Below are 24,422 nucleotides of genomic sequence, written 5' to 3'. Positions count from 1 at the left end.
TGGCCACTAAAACCAACCATCTGGAAGACATAGTTAATGATAATAAGCCAAATCTGCAATGTGTGTGTAAGTTTAAGGAGACAATTGGAAAAGAAATTAAACAGGTGTTCAACAACCTAATTATGAGCCTACTGATTAACCTCAGTCTCTCATTTAATCAAAAATGTGCCTCTTTTTATGTAATGGTTTGCAATATAGCACAATATAAACACAGGAATTTTATTCTGGATGGCATGCAGAGCTATTTGTGACACAATGTGGCTTAAGAGGGTAAATAGTAAATAGTTTGGGAACCACTGCAATAGATCGATATATTGCTACCAACAGACGGCGCGCTCTGAACAAGAATCTACAAAATGGTGACAGCTGGAACGTAACATCCTCTGTTGAAAATGTGAAGAAAGCATTTTGCGTTCATTTAGAGGCCAGCGATGTAGGAGGATGAATTAGTTAACAGCATCATTACTTGCGGTTGTCTTATTGGTGTAAAGTTCGAGTCTGAGTCAACGAGGAGCTTGCCACGACACTCAAGCCACACAAAGGGTTGTGACGGACACTGATAAAGGCCAATCGCTGACTGGTGCGTGTATGTTCGTGATCAATGACGGTAAAAGATGAACTCCAATCAGACCGCAGAATAGGAGAGGGGTTGGTTTGTTGACAGGAACAGTTTGAGAAGGCTGAGTGGTGTAAAAGGAAGTAGCAAGCTAGCTGTAAGAGACGGAATTCAACTTTCTTTTCCATGGTTCTTGTCGTGAATTATGATTTTTAAGGCCCGGTCTGGGCAAAAATGCAATGGAGGTCATTAGTAGTTGGTCTTCTCTTGTTAAGACTGGTTGTCAGTTGTATTCTATGGCTTACGTTTGGTTTGGGACCTAGTTGGGGGTTCAACTTCCCAATAAAATTTAATTTCAATTTGCACAAACTAGAGCTCTTCAGAGAGAACGACGGGACAGACGCTAAGACTAATACGTGGTTAAACCAATTGCATAGGAATGGAAACTTAGACCACAGCACCTGCTCCAAAAACACTGGAAACTCACCTAAGTCCTATCTCAGCCTTCTGGAGGATGGCAGGGACGAGTATGCGAGGAAGTACGGTTCTTTTCCAGATAATTTGAAGTCAAAGATGAGGGGTATGGCCAAGGAGATGTTTTATTTCGGATATGAAAACTACATGAAATACGCGTTTCCAGAGGACGAGCTCAACCCCATTGACTGCCAAGGAAGAGGACCGGATGTCCTCAACCCGTAAGTTTTTCATTGACAATGTTGTCAGTCTTTATTTTTTATAGAAAACCGCAGTATATAGCTTGCTGATTAATGTTATAAGTTTGCCATGTTCGGGGTAAATGTAAAACTAACTATTCCGATATCTGCATTCGTTGAACTTGTAATGAATGGTTAATTTATTTATTTCGCTTGGCATAAAATTAGGCTACTATAAGCATCTAGTAACGTCAATTAGTGACTTAAGGAATGATTTAATCGTAAATATTTATGTAAAATTGCGATCCCGCCAATTGGTTACCTACCTAGCTAACCTAACTTAGTCCACGGGTTACTCTCTACCATTTATCTTTACAAGTCAAAGAGCAGTATGGCTCTACGATGAATATTCGCACGTGGCCTATTTAATGGTTAATTCACCGTTTTATTGAAAAGCTATGTCGGTACGGTAACTTTCTGTCTTACCGTCTGTCTCGGCCCATATTGACGTTAGAACTGTGGCTGGATATAGGCTTCCATGCTAATCGGATGGGTGGCTAAATTTCATTTAAAAAAACATAATCGTAATTATTAAATATTGTACTATTGGATGCCGTTATGTGATTGCCTATTTTCTGATTTCTTTGTATGCGTGTGCTGTATATGAACGATCAGTTAGGCCTGCTGAGTATTATTGTGGTTTAGTTATATCTTGATAGCTTTTGGATGTCTGAAAAAAAATCTTATGTACTTTCTTGAACTTGTAAATCTGTTTCCTGTGCGCTATGAACTCGCGATTAGGGAAAAAACAAGTTAAGTCATTTAATTGAGTCGGTCTTCTTGTTACAGGTCAAACATCAACATCAATGATGTCTTGGGAAACTATTCTCTGACCCTCATTGACACTCTTGACACTCTGTTGGTAAGGTCTCTGAGATTTCTGTTTTTCGTCATCCACTGTTATGACGTCTGAAATTGGACTACATTGCCAAAGGTGTTTCTGTTTTAACATGCGTGATTAACAACCCAGAAGGTGTTCGAGATGGTGAGAATCTGCTAATTGACTGTAATAAGAATATCATCAGACGATTCAAATAACTGCACTTACTACATGCCCGAGGTGCTTGCGGTGAAAGCGTAGAGTAGGTAACGGGTATTTTCCTTTCTGACACATCCAGTACAACGAGGCAGGTGTTCCTCCATCCTGTCTCTTTGATGTGGCCTCATCACACTGCCTTATCCATTGTCACACTGTTCGTAGCTTTAGGTCATTAAACTGGTTGACAGGTTCTCTCTCACATTGCTGTCCTCCATATTGGAGTGTAGACATATGTAATGTTTAATTTTTGTATGATTTATGAGACACTATTTAATTTTCTGCAAACATCCACAAAAGATTACACTGTTGTCAAGAATTGTAATAACTGTAGTCAAATTTATGCAGTAAGGTCTGATAACAGCTCTTCTTAAACTTGCATTGCAAAAGTGCTTAATTTTTCTTATTCACTTGTTCATTTTCACTTGTGAGTATTTCTTTCTTTTGTATTAACAGCCTGACTTGCCCACTGTATTGTGTCGGTCTTTAGGTCCTGGGGAACGTGTCCGAATTTCACAGAGCTGTGAAGTTGGTGATCGACACTGTGTCCTTTGACAAAGACTCCACCGTCCAAGTGTTTGAGGCAAACATAAGGTATGGCTCTGTTTAAGCACATCCTTCTTTCTGGTTTTGTTTGAGAGTAGCTTTGAGGTCAGGTAGTTTTCATGAACCAGGAGTTAGGCTACAAGTAGTAGTTTCTCAGCTGTATTGACTTCCGAAAGGCTGTGCCACTGGCAGTACAGGTTATGCAGAAATGCAGCCTCAATAAGAACTATCATCTTAGTTAACATCTTAGTTAAGTCCCAAAGCAATTGCAAACTAGCCGTTTGCAGGTGTAAGTGTATCCAGTTTTAGACCCAGTTTGGGATTTTGCCCAGCAATTATACAAAAAAGTGTATAGCAGTGCTTTACAGGGAGGAAAACAAAGCAGAATAATGATCATTCAATGATCTGTACAAAATCATATGCAACACTAAAGACTGAGGTACATGTGATTATAGGCCAATCACAGAATTAGAATGTAAAGTTTATGACTAAACTTGTGTGGGTTGCTTCAGTAGTTGTTTAGCTGTAACCAGATGAAAAATTTTGATCTGTAGCATCTTAAAACTTCGCCAGTGTAATTGTATTACCATTACCAACTAATGAGATTTTGTAGACTGGCATATTGTCATCAAATTGTGCCTTTTTTCACTTCTAGACATTCAGAAAAAAGCACCCGGATTAAATGTTGAATAAGCCATTTATTGGTGTACAGAAATGGCAGATCACTCAAAATAAAATGTTTGAAGTTGGAATGGCATGTCTAACTTAAAAGCTGTAGAGGTTCCACTGTTCAGAAATTTAGGCAAAAAGAAAATTGTATAATACAATCTTAATAATAATATTAAGAAGTTTGCTGTAGGCAACTTTCTCAACAGTAGCGATGTTATGAAAACATCTTGAAAATCATAACACCCTTTGGCCCTGCCCACAGAGAGACATACTCCCACCCCTGCTTGTCGCACCTCAACATTTCTAGCTACAGCTCCCAGGGATTAAAGGGGAAAAAAATCTCATGAAACTATTATTATTATTACGTCGTCACATAGTAATAATATTAACAAGCAAGGTGAATATTATAAAATTGGAATGGCATGTCTAGCTTCAGGAGGAGAAGCATGAAGGATGTTAGGCAGAAAGAAAATAAAACAAAGAAGAAGAATAAGTATGCAAGAATTAGTGTGTTGCAGAAGCAACCACACAAATTATGGCAAAATGAGCGTTTGTAGTTATAGTTGATAACATGGAAAGAACGTTTACAGCCAAGTGGAACCAGACGTGGTGTAACATGGTATTTAGGATGATTGCTTGAGACGGCTGTGTTGAAGAGTGCTCAGTGAGTGCTTCTTTGTCTTTGAGGCCTAACCGTGGACTAGTAGCAATTTCTCTGCGCCTCATTACCCTCTCACTTTCTCTCCAGGATCCTGGGCGGCCTCATCTCTGCTCACATCCTCCTTACCGACTCCAAGCAGCCATTTGGAAATGTGGGCCTGGAGGATTACGACAATGAGCTCTTGCATCTGGCACATGACTTAGCCGTCCGACTGCTGCCCGCCTTTGAGAACACCAGCACAGGCATCCCCTACCCCAGGGTAAGATCTATACACCCCTACACCAGGGTAAGACTAACACATCCCTTACACCAGGGTAAAGTCAACACATCCCCTACACCAGGGTAAGATCAACATGCCCCTACACCAGGGTAAGACTGACACATCCCCTACCCCAAGGTAAGATCAACTCACCCCTACCCCATGGTAAGGTCAATACATCCCCTACACCAGGGTAAAATGAACACATTCCCTACACCAGGGTAAAATGAACACATTCCCTACACCAGGATAAGATGAACACATCCCATCCCCCAGGGTAAAGGGAGTATAGAATGGCCCCTGTTGCAAAAGATAGAGTTCCACAATTATGCTGCTGTGTGATGTCACCACTGTATAATAAGTGGTTGTTACTCAGAGGCTGCTGGCTTGCTTGTTTCCCCAGGTTAACCTGAAGAGTGGTGTTCCCCCGGACAGCATTAACGAGACCTGCACGGCCGGGGCTGGCTCCTTGCTGGTGGAGTTTGGTATTCTTAGCCGTCTCATTGGAGACTCCACATTCGAATGGGTGGCCCGACGGGCTGTCAGGGCCCTGTGGAGCTTGAGGAGCAATGAGACGGGCCTGCTAGGTGGGTCCAGCCATGGTTAATTTGGGTACAGCTGATAAAATATTATCTGTTTATTCAATTTTGCATATATTTTACCCTTCTTTCTTTATGGTTAATTTTTCCCCACTGTCAAACACTTTGAGGTGCTTGCTTCTTTTTATGAAAAGTGTTCCATAATAAATAAATGAATAATAATACTAATAATTGTTGTTTTTATTGAAACTGCACTAATGTCAGTAACCTTGTTTGTTCCAAGAATTTCTTCTTGCATTGTTAAAGATTCATTCCACATTTTATGATTCTTATGACCGGAATGATTACTGCCATGGTGATTGGTTGCTTTTCAGTCTTACTTATCAGGCTTTCTTTTTTGGTTCCCAGGAAATGTAGTCAACATCCAGACCGGCCAGTGGGTGGGCAAGCAGAGTGGACTAGGGGCGGGAATGGACTCCTTTTATGAGTACCTGCTCAAGTCCTACATCCTGTTTGGAGAGAAGGAAGACTACACAATGTTCAATGCTGCCTATGAGAGCATTCAGAACCATCTGAGAAGAGGGTATGCTGAAACCAGTGACTTTAGTAAATCCATGCAGAGAATATCAGTTGTGGAAATGGCACTTCACCAGACATGTGATCAGTGCTGGCTGTCTTTTAGTTAGTTTGTGCATTTTGGGGTTTGAGGAGCATGTTAGGTGCTCTGAATGCTGTTCAGTACAGGTGTGAGTTAAGTAATTCTGGGATATGTTGTGCTGTTTCTGTGTGAAAATGCAGGCGGGAGGAGTGTAATGAAGGGGAAGGGGATCCTCCGCTCTATGTCAACGTAAACATGTTCAACGGGCAGATCATGAACACCTGGATCGACTCTCTGCAGGCCTTCTTTCCAGGGCTTCAGGTACAATGCTGCACTGCTCCCCTTGTCATGTGACCACCCTTTTCTGATAGAGAATTCAATAAGCACAAGTCATATTGGATATTGTAATATTTTAAGTGCCTGAATCATACAATTGCCGCCTCTGGAACCTCAGGTACTGATGGGAGATGTGGAGAACGCCATTTGCCTGCACGCCTTCTACTATGCCATCTGGAAGCGCTTCGGGGCTCTCCCCGAGAGGTACAACTGGCAGCTCCAGGCGCCAGATGTCCTGTTCTACCCCCTGAGACCCGAGCTGGTGGAGTCTACCTATCTGCTCTACCAGGTAGAGTGTACCCCACAAACGAGATTTATTCAGAATGTGGGGTATCCCAGTAGAGGTGTGTTTGAGGAACTGTAATTGTAGCCAGGTTACAGGCCGGGATTCTGGGTGTGATGCCTATTGTACCTTTGTACTGAATATTGTATCCTTGCTGTAAAACAGAAAATGAACCTGGAGCAGGTATTGCAGGTAGACAGGGGCATTATGATGTATGGATTTAAATGAGAGCAGTACTTTGAAGTTGATTCTCTACTGTACAGGGATCCAGTGAAGGGTTTTCAGAATAAGGGAGAACTTTTTGTGTTTGTGTCGTGTCAAGGCTGCAGAATTTTGGATAGTTTACAGAAGGCTTTTGTGCAAAAGGCATTGTGGTTAATGCAGTCCTGAGGAGAAAAAGACAAGGATGAGCTTTTCAGCATCTGAGAGATTGAGAGTGGGGCAAAGCATTGCAGTGCTCCTTAGATGTTTGAAGTTTGACAGTCATATTAAAAACAAATGCAAAGTCTCCTTCAGAGTTGGGTCAAATTTTAACCAAGGTTAGAAATGAAAGAAGAGGGAGAGAGGAATGATCTTACCACCAATAGTTACTTGAGGTATACCAGACTGCAGGATTTGAACCAACAGTTAACTGTTTTTCCACTGTTAACTCGTAGCAGATGAAGCTTCATCCATGCAGCCTCCTCATGATGGATATTCAAACATGCAATAGACACAGAGATATTAGGGGCAGAGTTTAAGTTGATTTGAGTATCATCAGCAGATTCTACAGTTTAGAATGATAATGGTGATGATTCTTGTAGGGTGCTGCCTTCTGTAATGGAGTCTGCTCATTTTGGATCCCAACAACTGCAGAATGTTGTGAGCACTGCACTTGGCCTGAATTATCTTGTGTGTAATCATCACCTTGCTGTATGTCTATGAGTAAGCAGTCCTGGATAAGGTAATGAACAGTCTGCACATTGTTGTTTGTGGACCATAATAATCAATGGTGTTATTGGTGTTGGATTTTTTTTATTTAAATACAGGTTTTCCTTTCATGAATTTATGTCTGTATGGGTCTGTTTGTGAGCTTGAATCTTGTTTATATTGTCTCTTAGGCAACCAAGAACCCCTTTTATCTGCATGTAGGAATGGATATTCTTGAAAGTATTGAGAAGTATACCAAAGTCAGGTAAGTTGAGCTTAATGGAATCCAGGGAAACAACAGTTTTACCCCACTCAGTACAAAACAGTCAATACAAAACTGTGTGCAAAACTGAAGAAAAGTAAAATAGACAATCTAGGTCAGACAGGTGCAGTTCAGGAAACTGCGGTGCCAACGGAATCCACTCCATCCACACTACACAGTGGCACATTTAGTAATGTGAGAGTAACTAGCTACGACACAGTTTGGTGTGAAGTATAAAAAAAATGAAATGTGCTCCAACAAGTTATGTTGGACAAATCATCTTCCAGTATTACATACTATATACTTTTGAGTGGTGGTTTAGGAATATACTTCATACTCCAAAAGTTTCATTGCAAAGGTATACTGCCCATGCATTGTTCTAGACCTGTGGTGTGACAATGCAGATCTCAGGCTCAAGTCTGCCCCCTTATTACAGGTGTGGGTATGCCACCCTCCATCATGTGGTAGACAAGTCCAAAGAGGACCGCATGGAGAGCTTCTTCCTCAGCGAGACCTGTAAATACTTGTATCTGGTACGTGCTCATCGCCATCCTCTTCCCTCAGTGCCCACAGCAGTGCATCTTTAACCCTTTTTCATCCCCCATATTTCTCATAAATCGAGTTGTTATAAGATTCATCTTTTTTGTCAGTATCATTTTGTTACAGAACCAAATTGTTTCTTCTTCTTTCAGTAGTCAACAGTAGACTTGTTTCTGGAAAACATAAAAGGTAGTTTTATGTGCACATAAAGGTTATTTGTACATTGAAGGTAGTTCTTAATAGTAGCAATGCTAGTGCCAGTGCCAGTACTAGCAAGCTGAGATTTGTCTCGGTTTTATGTTTAGAAAGCAAAGAACACTGTTGACGTTTGTTGAGGGAATAAGTCGGGGAATGTTGTGACTAAGATGACCGGCTAACTTTTTGTAACCTCCCTGCACCCAGCTGTTTGATGAGGACAACCCCTTGCACAAGTCTGAGAACAAATACATCTTCACTACGGAGGGCCATGTAGTGCCAATAGACAAGCGTTTCCGCGAGAAGCAGTGGAAGGACATGCTGCCCTGCGAGGAGGCCGTGCTTTCAGACCAGGACAGAGCCCAGCCTCCTGCCAACACCAGCAACGTAAGACCATCCCGCCACTGGGGGCAGTGTTGTGCGATTGGAACACTTTTCAGCAATGATTAGAGTGTGAGGTTTCTTGAACCCAATGATGACTGGAACATGAAAGCTGTCAGTTTAACAGTTTTGGGCCAATCATGTTTTTTTGCTTTGTAGAGCATCACTATTCCCCACTTTGCTTTCAACAATGTGATTTGTCTCATTGTGTCCTAACTAGTATGAACTGATCAGCTATGATAATGTATTTTAATTGCTTGCAAAATTTTTGCCAGTCCTACTCCCATTCATTGTAAATGGCTATAATCATTTATCATGCATCTTCAATATCACGCCACATTCTACACTCAAAGCCATTTTTCCCCCCGGTCATTTTCGCATATTCACTTCTGCTTCCATAATTCGGCAGCTCATCAGCTAAATAAACCAGAATAGCAGAACTGCTTTTCTGCGACTCTCCGCAGCTGGTGCAAATTAGCGAGACCAGGAGAAAATGGTGTAGTTATGTTCACATTAGCACTAGTAAGTGGCTAATTGTAATGATTTTCAATGGGTGCCGCACACAGCTCCAAGGTAACTGCCTTTATAAACCAGACAGCAGTGTACGCTGGCTCAGCAGTGAGATCTTTTCCTCCAATTTTCCTGTGTTGAAGGATATTATGGTTACTACTCTCAAAACCATTGATTCCCAGAGGGGGGAGTTGTAATGAGGTGTAATGTCAATGTGATGTTTACGTAACCATCAGAGACCTGTCAGGGAATAGGGGTAGGTGCACGGAGCTTATATGTTGGTTATGATAAATGTGAATTCATTTGGAGGGGTGGAAAAATCTGCCAGCGTGCACCCTCTTGTTCTGTTTCTCATTCTGCTTTGCAGAATGTGTAGCACAGTGGAAAAGATAATGTGAAGGTAATCCAGAGTGTAACAGGTTCTCTGCTTGCTGGAAGCTGTAAGCATGGTCTTTTTTTCCCTCTCTGTTTCCAGTGTGAAAGGATCCCTGACGAGAGACGTTACGCCCTGCCCCTGAAAAGTGTTTACATGAGACAGATCGATCAAATGGTGGGACTGCTCTGACGACCTCGGCCAAATGGAAACTATTGACCGAGCCGGGGGGTGAGGGGGGTGGGGTCTTAAGGTTGGGAGGCGGGCCTTTCTCCTCCCACACATGCCACATCCAATCGCCGCTGCTGTTGGGTAAGAGTCCGGAGCTCCACCCCCCTTCCACGCCCTCCTGGAACCAAGGCTGATTTGGAGGTATTCAACAACACGGGTTTTCGCTTCTGAGAACAAGTACTTTTTTCAATTGTTGAGTTTTGAGGTATTTTATGCCGATTATACCAGATACTTCCAGGTTACTTTGTATAATTGTCTGTCTGCACTATTTTAGTCACATATTGGGTTTTTTTTTTTTTTTTCCAAAGCAGAAAGGTGTTTTTTTTCACTGGGAAGTCTGTCTGCTTTGCTGGAATCTTCTCTCCACCATACTCTCAGAGTGTGACCTTCAGTGTTAAGGCTTTGTTAAACTGTGCTCAGGGCTGGATAGGGCTGTCTGTGTTCAGGTTTCACTTTTGGGATGCGGTGTTTTATTGTGGGTGAGAGAATGAAGACATGGGAGAGCTTGGACTCATCCTACATCAGAGAGGTGGCTGTCACTAGCACAGCTGACAATATTTCAACAAGAGAGAAAGATTGTCATGCTTTACAGGATGAACATGCTCATGTTATGCGGTAGTCTTTTTTAAGAATTGATTCAGTTATAACAAATTGACAGTAGAAGAAGCACCCTTACTTTAAAATGTATGTTTGTCCCATAAATTGCTATGATTGCTATAATTGTTTTTTGTTTTTTTTCTTGAAATCTGGTATTTCCTAAACTGTTCCTGGAGCTTTGCTTCTTAATTGCCCTCAACCTGAAGGTATTGCAACAGCCCAGTCAATCACAGGTATGTTTTGGAGTGGAATCTATTGAAATAAATGAAAACTGAATTCATGTAAAATTAGTAAATGCAATGTAGTGTGCTTTGGTGAAGTTATACTTGTCAGCTGCTCTATGAGGGGATAAAAGACACTTAATTTAAGTCCTATGCAGTGTCTTTTGTAGTGCAGTCCTTACCACTGATCAGTCTGATCGTGGGCAGTGTTGAACACAGTCCATGTATATACTCAGTTTATAAAATAGCCTGGGCTGTTCTTTAACATGATGAAGTGGTCATTCATAAGCCACGGCAACTGGGAAATTAAAGTGAGTTTTATTGCACATTCTAAACAAATAGTCTCCTTGCCAGACCAACACCATTTTAATTTATTTTCGAAAGCTTATTGAAGTGTGTAGTTTTTGTTGTTTTATCAGGAGCCTGTTCTTTGAGGGACCTGTGGTCCTGGTGACTCTGCATGATGCTAAATGCCAAATAGGGAGAAGAGAGGTTCCGTTTTGTGGTCAGCAATGCAGTGTGCATTGGCTGTAAAGTCATCCTATTGTCTTCCAGGCTGTCTGTATTTTGCAATTTGATAACTTCCATTCTCTCATTAAAGTGCATTCATGTGTTTGTTGCTTAATATTTTGAATGTAAAAAAAAATCTATGCCTTGGTGGTCATGCAGCAAGACTGTTGGACAAGCAAAAGACAGAAGCATTTTGCTATTGAATATCTGAAATGCAATTCCATGCGCAGAAACAAACCTTTTCTGTGCCTTTAGCTTCTTGCAATGACTTTGACTCATGATTTCATTTAGCAACATCCAATTATGTTCAAAGGAGAACCCTCCAAATGCTGTGATGTGTATTTCAACTTCTGCACTGAATATGACATCTTCCCCTAAAACTGTTTCATATCCTCCATGAGTTGAGCAGAAAAGACATTCTGTTTCCATGGACACAGATAATGTTTTGTCATAACCATAGCCACAGGCCTTTATGAGAAAGTAATTTTATTATGATATATTTGTTTTTCGTGGTTGCATATCCATGAAATAATAATTCTTTTCCTGAAGTTTTAAGGACGTTCCCCAGAACAAGTGACCTTTTTTTGCAAAATGCCACAAACAGAGTCGTATACCTAAGGGTAAATTCGTATATTTTGTTTGAAACAATGACCACTTTGTTATTTGAGTAGTCTGTGTATTGCAATATTTGTCTGACCTTGACACTCTGAAACATCATGCATACATGTATAGATAACACTTCCAGCTTGTTAAAGGTGCTAACAGGCTAATATTCTTAGACTAGGGAAAGGAAACTCAGGGATTGACAAATTGTCATCAAGTTCCTCTTTTTCTGTTGTACCCGAGCAGATTGACTTGCTTGACATATGGTTGCCTCTGTTGTCTTGGGTCTGTCTCTTGCGTTGATCTTTTAGATCTGTTTGATGTTCAGAATCAAATCCACATGCTTAGGGGGATTCCACAGGTTTTGTTTCTCTGTATGCCTGGCTCATATTATATCATGGTATAGCAGAATGGGTTATGTACATATTAGGCATATACTATAGTACTATTCTTCTAATGCATTGTAATATTGGTGTATGCATATGTTTAAGGTTCTGGTACTACCTCTACTGTAGGTTTAATCATGTCAGGTGTATTTTTTGCTCAAAACAGTGAAAAGACCGTCAATTTCCAACCCAAACCGCGCCTCTGCTTTTGTTGTGGTCTCGGCGCTAGGATTCTCCCTGGTGTCTATGGCAAATGAACCATTTAATCTTTCCGCAGCTGGTGAGCCATTTAGCTTTGGGATGCACAGTTCATTTCCAGTGTATAGCTGCATTGTAGGAATGAATCATAGTGGAACTGAGCGCTGATGTAAATCTTCAGCAGCCACTGTATTTTTTTGGCATCAAGGCAAGGTAGACACCTTGTAAAAGGAGATTACGTGTACCCCTCTGTCTGGTCCAGAAGCACCAGAGTTGAATGGGAACATATACTTTTTGGGAAGTTCCCTTATTTTTTTATATGTTTCCACTTTCTTAAAAAAAAAAAAAAAACCCAACCGCAAGGAAAACCGTTTCGTCATTGCCAATCAGTTAGCTAATTGTTCAGCTTTAGTGATTTGGTGGGTGGACGTGGGGTTCACATAGATTTCCATTAATTTTATCACTTTTTGTGGTGTCCTTCGGGTTTAAAAAGAGTTGCACTTTTTAAAGAATATCATCAGCATCGCCTGCTCTGAACCCATGAAAACTCTGTTCTTTTTTGGTTGTCTACATATGTATGTGAAATGCCATAGAATATCTTCACAATGCACGAAGAGCCGGTGCTTTTTTCTCAGACCTGAAATGCAGGTGGTATCACTTCACCAAATGTGCCATTCCCTGATAAGAGAGTCTTTACAGAATGAGTGTATGTGGTGTTTATTATTGTGAAAGAAGCCTTTTTTTTTTGAAGCCTGCAAGATTGGAAAGAATGTGACTTCCACATTGTTCTTTAATAAACCGTTGGAAACGATCTTGAATTGACTTTGGAATTTGTGTGTGCATGCATGCATGTTGCAAGTAGAAAGGACACTGAGGATTTGGTTACACTTTTTACTAATGGCACTACATAAACATGAATAGATGCTTATGTCAATAAATCAATAGGAATATAGTATGTTGCGTCACTGCTCACGATGTTCCAAGTGATGCACACCATATGCCTGTATGCAGCTAACGACTTAAATTAATAAATGCTTATATTTAGTGGTTATGGAGTTATACAGCTTTTATGAAGACCCATCATAGAATGTTTTGTCAAAATTATAACAGGGTAGGTCAGTTTTTTTCATGTACTGGCAACTTCTGTTTTTTAAATGGATTTAAATACTATGAATCTATTTTTAACATTGTGTCTTGTGTAGCCTTCAGAATGGTTAAATATAAATGTATTGAAACATTAATGTTTGGCTGGACTGCTACACAATTAAAACACCATTCTAAATTACACTGCACATAACCAACATCTTCACAGCATAAGTTGTAATGCTTCAGATAAGTCACATTTCCTAAACGGTGGTGTGAAAATGAGTCGGAAATGTTCTCTGAAGTAAAATATGAACACTTCCTCAGTTTAGTCCATTTGTGGTGTTTCTGTTGATGGGAAAAACAAATGCTTATTGGAACAGAAATGTAAGGAGAGAACCGCAAAGAAGATAGCTTTGCTACTGTAAGCTTTAATTAACCAAGTTTCATTCTGTGTTTTGCCAACATGTCTGTACAATGCATTGTCTAAAGTGCTTCCAATGTAGACAACTTGTTGGTTAGTAAGCATGCATGGGATTAATCATAACTACTTCAATCGTTCAACCGTTGTGTTCGACATGCACGCTAGGCTAGACTAACTGGATTTTTTTTTTTTTTTTGTTCTCTCTAATTAGTCTTTTAACTTTTCCATTCAGCGATCTGTGTTATAAGTATATAAACACCAGAACTGTATACCATGGCAAAATTATGGGCTCCCTTCCAACATATTTTTGTACCTGTTAAATTACAGATTTAGCCCATCTGTACTCATACTACATTGTTATATGTGAAGTCTGGCTTGAAGCCAATTTGCATCATATTTCAACACTAAGATTTTTTTAAAGCATGCTTTACTGATGAATTTTTCTGCCTTTTAGTCTGTTTGCAATATCTTATGAAATTGAAGTGCATATGCAGGTGGTACAAAACAAATACAGCTGTCAGGTTAAACTATTTTCAGGTCCCATTATCACTGGATACATAGTGGAAAGTTGAGGCCAACATAATTCTCTCATTAAACAGCCTTGCATATATCTGAATTTTGGGTACATCAGATATTCTTCTCCAGCTTACAGCAGCTCAGATGTTACAACTACAGTTTGCATGATACTGCTAAGGAAAACCTATTCTCTTTAAGAATCTCTTAAGAATCTGCAACAGCCTATATTTAATGTCAGCTGTGATAAGACTATAGGGACATTTTTCATGGTTTAATTTTCCCCCCAGTTCATTCATGTTGAGCTAAATTTGCTCAAATCTTGGATATAATTTCCTGCAATTTACTATTTGATGTCAAAGTATCTATAGATTAATTGTGCTTGGAATCAGAGTGAAGAAATTCTTTAGGGTTGGGTTCCCTGATTAACAATAATGTCCATGTTGTTTCTTCTGCTGAAGCAGTGCTTTGGACAGGGATGTGTTCTTCATTCTTCAATAAGAGCTGAATGTCCCCTCAGAGTGGGAAAAGAGGAGAGGTGGAAAGGGGTTAAAGGTTTGGGAGGTCAAACCTGGAGAAGAGACAGAAGTGGTCGATAAGAATGTTGACCTTTAAAATTACAAGTGGAGACAAGGTTTGTAATAGTAAAAATAGCTAAGTTACAAGACCAGTTCCTTAGCCATTATACTACACTGTTGCCTAAGAGCCAAAACTGTGCTACGCGTAGCTTGATATCTGTTTTAAATGCCACTATGTTACCACCCCTTGTGCAGACAACTTGTGGTGCATATCATTTTATAGCAGATTTTTTAAATCATTATATTATTGTACATATTTCATTTCAACCAAACTGAAGAATACAAATGCTTGGGAGGGTTGCGTTCCTGGGTGGTAGCAGTATGATTATTTCCACACCTTTTTTCCCACACTTATTTGTATACTCAGCTGCCAAAAAGCTTTGCCAAACACACCGAACACATGCTCCGATTTAGTGGAGTGAGTTTGTTCATTTTACCGAGTTAGCATACCCTTATAATTGAGAGGGTAATTAGCAGTGGCAGCTTAATTAGCCCTGTTGTGTTTCAGCTCATGCACTGCCAAAAGCCTGTGCAAGTGTTTCCTCTTCTAGTTGATTTGTGTAAAGGGGTCACTTGTAAGTGCAAACAGGAAGTTGTCACAACAGAATACCAACACAAGCAAGGCCAAAGGGGTTCACCTCACCTTCTTAGAAGAGACCGCAGTCCTTGAGGTTTTCCTTGATGATGATGTCGGTGACGGCGTCAAACACAAACTTGACGTTCTCTGTATCTGTGGCACACGTCATATGGGAGTAGATTTCTTTGATGTCTCGTCGCAAGTTGAGGTCCAAGAACTGCAGCTTGATGTAATTACCGGCATCCTCATAGGTGTTGGGGCCTGGGGGTGGGGGAAATCACATCCCCAACAAACAAATGAATTTTTACTGCATCGAAAACATCATGTTTTTACATTCATTTGATGCATGTTTTCTGTAATTTTGATATATGGAACAAATGAAATATGACACTATATTTTTTTCATTTACAAATGAAAGCCATACTTTCATATTTTAGTATGTAGTAAAATTGAATTGCTGCCACAGCCACCTGAATACTACCTTACCTTAAAATGCTCTGCAAGTATTTGTTTTCTTTCGATTTAGGCCAGCTGTCTGCGGAACTATTGTATGTTTTTGAAATTGGAACATGATCAAAGTTCAGATGTTCTCTTGTATTGCTTCTACTTCTTAAAATACAATGGATATTACATTTCAGTACAGTTTAGGCATTTTGCAGATGGTCTTATGCAGAACAGCATATACATCTTGCATTTTTTAAAATACAATTATAAAGGATTTTATTTTACCTCATATATATGAGGTATTACCATACCTCAGCAAGGCCTCTGAGTAGTATAATTATAACACAAACGGTCCCAATCTTGACTGAGTTCATTGTGTCTTCAAAGTGGCCAAACAGAACATCGTATGGACATTGTTGTGAGGCCACCACAGCTTAATAACACATGCTAAACATGTTAACTGGGTTCCCAGTGTTCATCATCTACCATCTCCTTCCTCTTTGTGCCTCCTGATCAGGCCCTGATTGGCTGGCATGGACGCCGGAACCCCCCTGCACACACATGTTCCATCATGAATTTCTTCCATGCCCAAATCTCACCATCATAGTCAGGAAAGCACATGCTGAGGTGAGCCTTCTTGATCTTCTCGATGAAGACATCTTTCTTGTTGAGGAAGAGTACGATTGAGGTGGCGGCAAAGTAGCGGTGGTTGCAGATGCTGTTGAAGAGGTGGAGACTCTCGTGCATTCGGTTCTTTAGGAGAAAAGTGTGAAGACAGGGTTAGAAGGAGATGGAATGTGTGTGTGTTCTTATGTGTGAAAGGAGGTTACATACTGGATGTGTAAGTGTATAGAGGAACACATTAAATATCCATAACAAGTCATAGATTACTATCATTAAAGGTATCTTTCAGTGATCAGTTAATTTAGACCTGGGGTTCCAGGTGAGGTGACATCAATTACAGACGTCAAATAATTAAGCACTAAGCAAAACCAAAAGCAACAGGCACTGTAGCCCATGAGGACAGGAACTGGCATTTCTGCCCTGATCTGACCTCTGTACTCCATAGTGTTGCTATGACCAGCCACTCTGCAATACTGCCACAGCTAATGCTCCCCAGTGACAGCCAGGGTCTCTCACCACTTCATCATCCTCCACCAGCACCATGTCGTATGCACTCAGAGCAGCGATGAATATGATACAGGTCACGCCTTCAAAGCAGTGGATCCACTTCTTCCTCTCTGAGCGCTGGCCACCCACGTCGAACATCCTGTGAAGAGGACGAGACAGGGCTGGAGAGACCCGTTTGGGTGTTTGGGCCTGGCCTGTGTGGATGAGGACCTAGGCTGGCTTTTGGAGTTTGGACTCACCTGAAGTTGAGATCCTTGAAGGAGAACTGGGTCTCAATGATACCAGTGGTCTTGACTCTTGATCGCAGCACGTCCTGCTCAGTGGGGACGTAGCCTGGCTGGATCAGCCTCTCCAAGTCATTCAGATAGCTCACAGAGAAAGAGAGGAGAGGGGGTAAGGCCAAGCTGCCATGTGTTACTGAGAGACAGAGATGAGGGAGTGAGATAAGCCTACAGTATAGATGGATTATTGGTAAAGAGGGAGGCTGAAGCAAGTCAAACAACTTTTTAAGTTATATTTACCATCACTGTTGTACGACAAATTTCCCCATTTGGGAAAATATCCTGTTAATCTATCCATCCTATTAATATATCTCCCAGAACTGACCATAGATGACATTGCTAATGCTAATATAGGTAACTAGTGTTGGGTTTAAAGGCAGCAAATGAATGGTGATTATGGAGGATGTGAACCCACTATCCAGCAGAGTCATTGAGCTGGTATTCGGAGGCCCTGTCGAAACAGGCCTGGATGCCCGAATCCTTCCAGAGACGCAGAATGATCTCAGCCATCTCCTTTGGCATGCTTCCCTCCTCAATGGTGTCTGCCAGGTGCATCAGCTTTCTGGCATCATCCTACCACCACAGAGACAGGCAGAGAACTGCTAAACATGTGTATAGGACACCAATTTGGACACAGGTAGAGGGCTGGAATACACACACTCAGGACACCAGCACAATCGGAACATAAAAAGTTCCATATTAACAGAGGACATATAGGGTTGTCACACAGGGATGTATATAGCTGTAGTACAGTAAGTGACAGGTCCTCAACCATTTTTAGCCTGATTTAAAATGAAATGACCCAGAGTTTTAATATTGTATCGCAGTATTCATGTTGTACATCTCATTCATGTTGGTATACACCCTTTGTCAGATGTAATTTTTAAAATTTGTTGTATAATGGCTTTTTCCTAGTTTCTCCATTGTACCTGCTGGGCCGGGTCTCCATAGCCGATGTTTAGTGTAGTCATAGCTCGCACAATAGCCATGATAGACTGTAGGGTGTTGCTGTAAATGATTACGATGAACTCCAAGGATTCTTCAAGAGAGTAACCATCTTGGTGGATAATTCTGTTGGGGAGAGGTCAAGCAAAATGTCCATGTGATTCGGCTGAGATATAACATTTCAGACCGATGCTAAAATGTTAATAACTTCAGCTTTTATTGTACTCACTTCATCTGTTTGACAATTGTGCTTTTGCCTGATTCACCCGCACCTGTAAGTAATTAAGAGGAAAGGAAAATCAGCCACATTGTCATAGTGTGTTTCATAGCAAAGCAGAATTCAATGAGAACATTTGCAAGGAGGAAATGAATAACTCCAAACTAAAAGTAAGTTATAAATGGTTGAACAATGGGATATCACTGGCATAATGATCACAGCAACAATCCAAATTCAGAATTAGCATTTCAATGAAGTATCTGTGAATGTGTACATTGAATCAAGGACACAAAACCAGCTGTCAAAAAAGGATGAAGGAAAGGCCTCAGCCAGTAATATGAATTTTATCTGCTGCACTGGGAGAATAATGGCTAGCTAACATAAAAGGCCAGATGAGGACATGTCATTGTTCTGTAATATAAATTAGATGACTGACTTGATGTTAAAGAACAGCAGGCTTAATAAGCGATATTACAGTACATGGTAGCACTGAACACTGAGGTTTATAAGAACCCCTATGTTCATAGGACAAAATTAAGCCACTGGTTTCCACAATTTGTTTTCCTCTTTTGAAGTACCCGTATATAGTCAGTAACTGTACACTTCAATATTCTGTGAGCAGTTGATGTGTAATGGTGTAATGTAAAACACATAACCTGGGACACCAGTTTATCTAGACTCGCCTACAATTCAGTCTTCCATCAGAAAGAGGCAGATAGAGTGTTCTTGTTAGACAATTACCACACTATTACCTCCTCAGCGATCTACATCGATTCGCACTAATTCAGTGCAGACGATGATTAACAGCAATCTTTCCACACCGTCATGTGATGTTTTCAGTGCATACCAGCAGATATTAATTGCTTTTTTTAAAGGTTTCATAATCCATAATTGTATAATTATTCAGATACATAATTAGGCGATAATCCAATGAATACGCTGACACCACAGGGATTCAGATGGTAATGCAAGTTGAAATCATTTTGGATCACGTGCCCTATAGCCTACAAACTGGTGTCCCTTCACATTACACATAATGTAATAAACCACAACTTTATATTATAGGAATGAACATTCAATGGCAAGTACATTTAGCGGTCAACAGATGGCAGTGTGGTCTTTTTTATCTGCACTACCATAAGGAAAACCTGTTTGGTGATACCTTTCTGAACCTGAGAGGATTATATATAGAGGCTAGGTGCATACATATTTAAGCTTGACTCTTACCAAAAGGAAAGCTGTGAAAACAGCCCCTCCCATGACTTAGCATTTGATTAAGCTTTACTAAACCACTGTGAAAATATCCATTATTTTTATTGCTGCGTACTTTTTGGATGCGTAAGGAAAGTATTAGGAACATTTTATTGTGTTACACATCAACTTCAACTGTGGCCTGGTTCCCAGCAACATGACTGCCAAGCCTTTCTTTCAGATCAGAGAATAATGTCCCTATTTGACTGGAGTTCTCGATCTCATAGGGAATACAGGGAACAAGAAAACAAGAAACGCACATGCAATATTTCTCTAGTAACATTAAGCATAATGTTGATTTACTGTACTAGTAATAAATCCAATCAATAAATATAGATATTGTGCTGGCAACCTATTGTTCAGTTATGCATGGTTAGTCCGCACCTCATTTAACTCATTAAGATTAAGATGTCTGGGTGTACATTTCCTATTAAATTTTTGAGAAGTGCTGGTGAGTGAATCTCTCTCTCTCTCTCTCTCTCTCTCTCTCTATATATATATATATATATATATATCTCCCTCTCTTGCTCTGCCATCTTTTGGATCAGTAAGCATCCACACCCTGCAGAGATTGTGATAAGTACAGATCTAATTATTTCTGTCTTAAGCCCTTCATATGTGGACATGGAGAAGCTGATATTGGGGGGGGGGGGGGAGGACTGTAAAGCACTGTGTCCCTGAAGCAGATCAGCACGGGAGAGAATGACTCATTCGCATGCCGCTCAGTGACAGACATCTCCCACTCTATTTTAGAGCTGCCATAAGGGTGGGGATAACCTCCAGGGCTGTTAACAACATATTTACCTGGTCTGAGCATAGTTAATCCTTTGGGTTACTGTTCTCAGCTTGGTACACAAAGGCCAACATTTTTCTAGTGCCTGGCTCATTCAAATACTGTAATGTAACTTTTATATGATGATATAAATTATATAACTTTTATATCATTTTATTTATTAGTAAATTAGTACTATGTACTTGAGTTAATATTTAAGATTATTCTCTTGGAGGGAAAAGCCTTTGGTATGCTGCATTTCGATGTTATTTGGAATTTCTTTATAAACTTTTTTTTTTTTTTAGTTTTCAAGAAAAGAATTGTTGGGAAATTAAATGCTGGCATAGAGTTTTTACAAAGAACACACCAAACAAACTTAAATAGAAGATTAATTTATGCTTGGATCAGGGTTCAACCAACATTTGTCCATAATAATGCAAATGTTTTGTTTTTCTTTGCAATCACACATTGACATGTTCAGTGATCACCAAAATGACATTTGGATTTTAATCAAGGTTAAGCAAAAATTATAATTTAATACAGGCCTTGAGATATCCAATTAGGTATTTCCTCTGGATTTCATGTTCTTCTTAAATGTTAAATGTTAGAGATGTTAAATACCAAATTTCACATGTTGTGGGTGCAAAATGCATACAAAATACCTACACAATTATCATAGTTAGAAATCAACAGAGAACGCATTAGGGAGAGGGTCCTGTCTCTTTTCATCATCTCTCATCATATGACAGGCCTCTTAAATCTAAATTAGGATTGATTATAGGATTAAGTCATTTCGCACACTCAATTTGTGGGTCAGGGTTGCCTGCAGGAGAATGATAAAGCTAAGCTCATCTGATTGCTTCTCATCAGAAGGAGGGCACACATTACTTCACTGTTCTTTTATTTCAGTAAAAGGCAAGACAAACAATTTAGCCATGGGTGATTCCTCTAACGAAGGCAATTTCAAGAGCCTGGGAACTGATCCCCAACCAGTCTGTGGGAAGGCTGGGTACTGGTCCAGGACCACCGTTTATGAGGCCTGAATCTCTGTCAGCCATTTCTGTCTGATTTGTAGTAGTCTCCTACTCTTTCCATGTTCGTCTTGCCATGCTTAAAAAAACGGTGGATTCTTGGCTTGTCTTTTGTGCGTTTGGGAGGAGAGGGCTGAAACCAAACTGGGGTGTCTGAGCCTTAAGCCACTTGCGTCGGCTCCACTTAGTCCCCAGGTCTTTTAAAGACTAAGCCCCATGTTTGCACTCACCTGCTTTAATTAAGTGAATGTCTGTGAGGTATTAGGGGGGAGCAACAGCACTATAATAGGGTTGGCCTGGACGAGGTTGTGGCTGCGGGTGCTATAGACCTCTGTTCTGCTACATTTGTATTTGGAGGATTAGCAGGGGGGTTGGGCAACATGTTTGGAATTGCTCGCTACCACTGAGGTGTGTAAGCCGCACCTGCCTCTCAGTGCTAACAACACTCCGCGCAGTTAATAGAGACACTTAATAGAGTTAATAGAGGCTCCATCTGTAGTGCTGGTTTTGCACAGCTCTTGAGGAAGCATACCATGATGAAAGGTACAGTAAAACACTGCTTTTGCGATATGTTACCCTTTAACGTATCAGCAATTCTCCTTAATAAAATGACCTGAGCCAAAACAGTCTTTCCTTCCTGAAATGAAGAAACTTGCAACAAAGTTCCTAAGCTCATCTGCTTGTAAGCTATGTGTATAAGTGGTATAGGGATTTAACCGCCGTGACCAGTTGGTACCTAACCACTGCAACTGTCAGCAGGGAAAACCACCGCAACTGTCAGAAGAGAAAAGGCCTGGACTAAAGACCCCCATCTATGGGCAACACAGACAAGACACACATAATCCTGGACACTGGCTGATACTCCACACCAATAGGAAAAACACATAAGTTCTAAATGGCTGGACCTGCCTCATCCTTAGGAAAGGTGAGAAATTGTGCACTATAGGAAATAAAATTGAAGATACTCTCATACAAAACCTCTCATTGAGCTAACACTCTTATGAACTCTCTTAGGTTCAGAGTATTGCTGGATCATTGCTTGAGCCATATAGCTAGAGTACAGATAGAGGATGACAACACTGCACACCTAAGATGGAGCACAGGGGCTTTGAGTGTCTCAGAGACATTTAGCAGAGTACAGAATCCAAGCTTTGATATTGTGGTGATAAACACAAAAGCCAACAGTACTGGGGGTGGCAGGAGGAGAGATGGAGCCCTTTGAACCTCTACCCCTCAGCTGTCCCCTCCTCTCCACTTACTCCCTACTGTAAAAGTTGGATTTTACCCAGTAGCAGCAACTTGACGGTCCTGGCGTCCTTGTCGGCATCCTCCTTCAGCTTCTTCTCAAGTTCCCTGGAGTGTTTCTCCTCTGCACTGGCTCCTGCTCCCATCCTGGCTCCCCAAGATTGGCCTCTAACTTGCAAATGGCAACCTTGGATCCTTAGTGGCTACTCGATGTGTCCAAAGAGGCCCTTGTGGCGTCAGTGACGCAGTACGGACATCAACCGCTTCACGCTGGCAAATGACTGGGTCATACACCCCTCCACAGGATTTTGGGCACCCCCGTGGTCACTTGACTGCAGGCAACCAATGGGGTACAAGGACAGAGGACAGAGGGAGGCAGGAGAGAGAGTGTGAGGTAGAGGATGGGGAATGGCAGAGGTGATTTAACCCTAGATTTAGTGAGACTTTGCTGTGCTCAGCGGAAGATGCCTGACAGTGAGATGATAATTCAGCTCAAGTGCTTAGCCCTCCCCTTGTTCACATGCACCACTAGAACACTGATCACCCAGCACCATAACACTGCATCTTTTTCTGTGTAGCAGCCATCTATAAAATAAAATTTTACAGCATTGCATACTATTTAGACGTAGCAAAGCAAATAATAAAAATGCTCATACAAAGAATGTTTTTATATCCTTTAATTATTATAAAATGATTATAAGCTCCGAAGTCATTCACACCCTTGATAAAGATGAACAACAAAGATTATAAAATAAATGATTTACAAACATGGAAAAGATTCTACTTAGTTTCAATGAAATCAACCAAGATAAATTATTAAATTGTTTCCAATGAATAAATAAATATCACATCTATGTTTTCAGTACTTTGTGCACTCTTCCTTGGCAAGGATAACACTACTTAATCATCTTCTATAGCAGTTTATAAGACTGGTAAACATATTGAGGGGGATCTTTGATCATTTCTCCATACAGAGTCTTTTGTTTAAAGACAAAACTGCGAAGTGCAGTCTTTAGTTGCACTGCATAAACAGAACAAGGACTGCAATCTTTTATTTCCTGAGCAAACATCCCTGTGAGAATATACTCAGAGCTTACAGTTTATATCATAACATCACTGCTGTGCCTTCACTTTCTACATTTGGAGAGTTTCCTTCTTTTTGAGTTTTCTTTTCTTGGTGTTTCTCTCAGTATTGTTGCCTCACTGTCTCTCCTTGCCTCACCTTTGCACATTGAAGAATCTTTTTCCTTGTGATACAGCTTACAACCAAAGTATCCGAGACACATAAACAGCTTTATGGTTTCACCTCTCAGATCCTATTGACCTCAATCTGAAGATGGAAAGGGATCTTAATTCAGCAGGTGTCCTCTGAAAGAGGCATAGTCATAAGACAAACATATTGATGGGCAATTCTAAAATATATGATTTTTGTTGTGGTGGAGGCAAGATAATTCTACACACCAGAATCAGTGAGCTCCTTAATGTTTGGGAAAAAGACTTTTTTTCCTGATGTGGCTCTGTACTACACAATTATAGATCTGTAATCATGCAAATCACATGTGTTTGAAGTGCAGATTCTCAGCTATTATCATTAAAGGGTATTTTTTATATACCCTTTGGTTTCACCATGTAGAAACGACCCCCCCCCCCCCCAAAAAAATAAAAAAAATAAAATAAAAACCAAACAAACAAAAAAAAAAACCCTAACACCTGTCTGACAGATCAGAAAAATTCTTCAGGAACTAGGGGTAGATGTTTCAGTGGCTGCTGTTCACAGAAGACTTTACAAACAGAACTACAGAGGCTACAGTGCAAGAT

General features: G+C 40.5%; 2 protein-coding genes across 2 annotated transcripts; one reads left to right on the top strand and one right to left on the bottom strand.

Moving 5' to 3' along the window:
- The first annotated feature begins 261 nt into the window (after positions 1-261).
- Positions 262-12,923, top strand: edem1 (ER degradation enhancer, mannosidase alpha-like 1). The gene is made up of 12 exons (XM_035382311.1): positions 262-1,251; positions 2,059-2,131; positions 2,796-2,899; positions 4,269-4,440; positions 4,844-5,027; positions 5,388-5,562; positions 5,778-5,898; positions 6,032-6,202; positions 7,297-7,370; positions 7,804-7,900; positions 8,310-8,489; positions 9,469-12,923. Exons 1-12 carry the CDS (start codon positions 791-793, stop codon positions 9,556-9,558), a joined length of 1,902 nt encoding a protein of 633 aa, XP_035238202.1. The 5' UTR covers positions 262-790; the 3' UTR covers positions 9,559-12,923.
- A 2,434-nt stretch (positions 12,924-15,357) lies between these two features.
- On the bottom strand, positions 15,358-22,750 carry gnat1 (guanine nucleotide binding protein (G protein), alpha transducing activity polypeptide 1). Its single transcript, XM_035382673.1, has 8 exons — positions 22,645-22,750; positions 18,318-18,360; positions 18,073-18,214; positions 17,559-17,716; positions 17,102-17,230; positions 16,872-17,001; positions 16,331-16,484; positions 15,358-15,548 (listed from the first exon to the last, which is right to left on the bottom strand). The coding sequence occupies exons 1-8, from the start codon at positions 22,748-22,750 to the stop codon at positions 15,358-15,360; spliced, it is 1,053 nt and encodes a 350-aa protein (XP_035238564.1).
- Positions 22,751-24,422: the final 1,672 nt, after the last annotated feature.

The sequence above is a fragment of the Anguilla anguilla genome, chromosome 11 (assembly GCF_013347855.1).
Source record: "Anguilla anguilla isolate fAngAng1 chromosome 11, fAngAng1.pri, whole genome shotgun sequence".
NCBI classification, from domain to species: domain Eukaryota; kingdom Metazoa; phylum Chordata; class Actinopteri; order Anguilliformes; family Anguillidae; genus Anguilla; species Anguilla anguilla.
The sequence above is the reverse complement of the archived record's forward strand: the minus strand, read 5'-3'. Positions and strand labels throughout refer to the sequence as shown.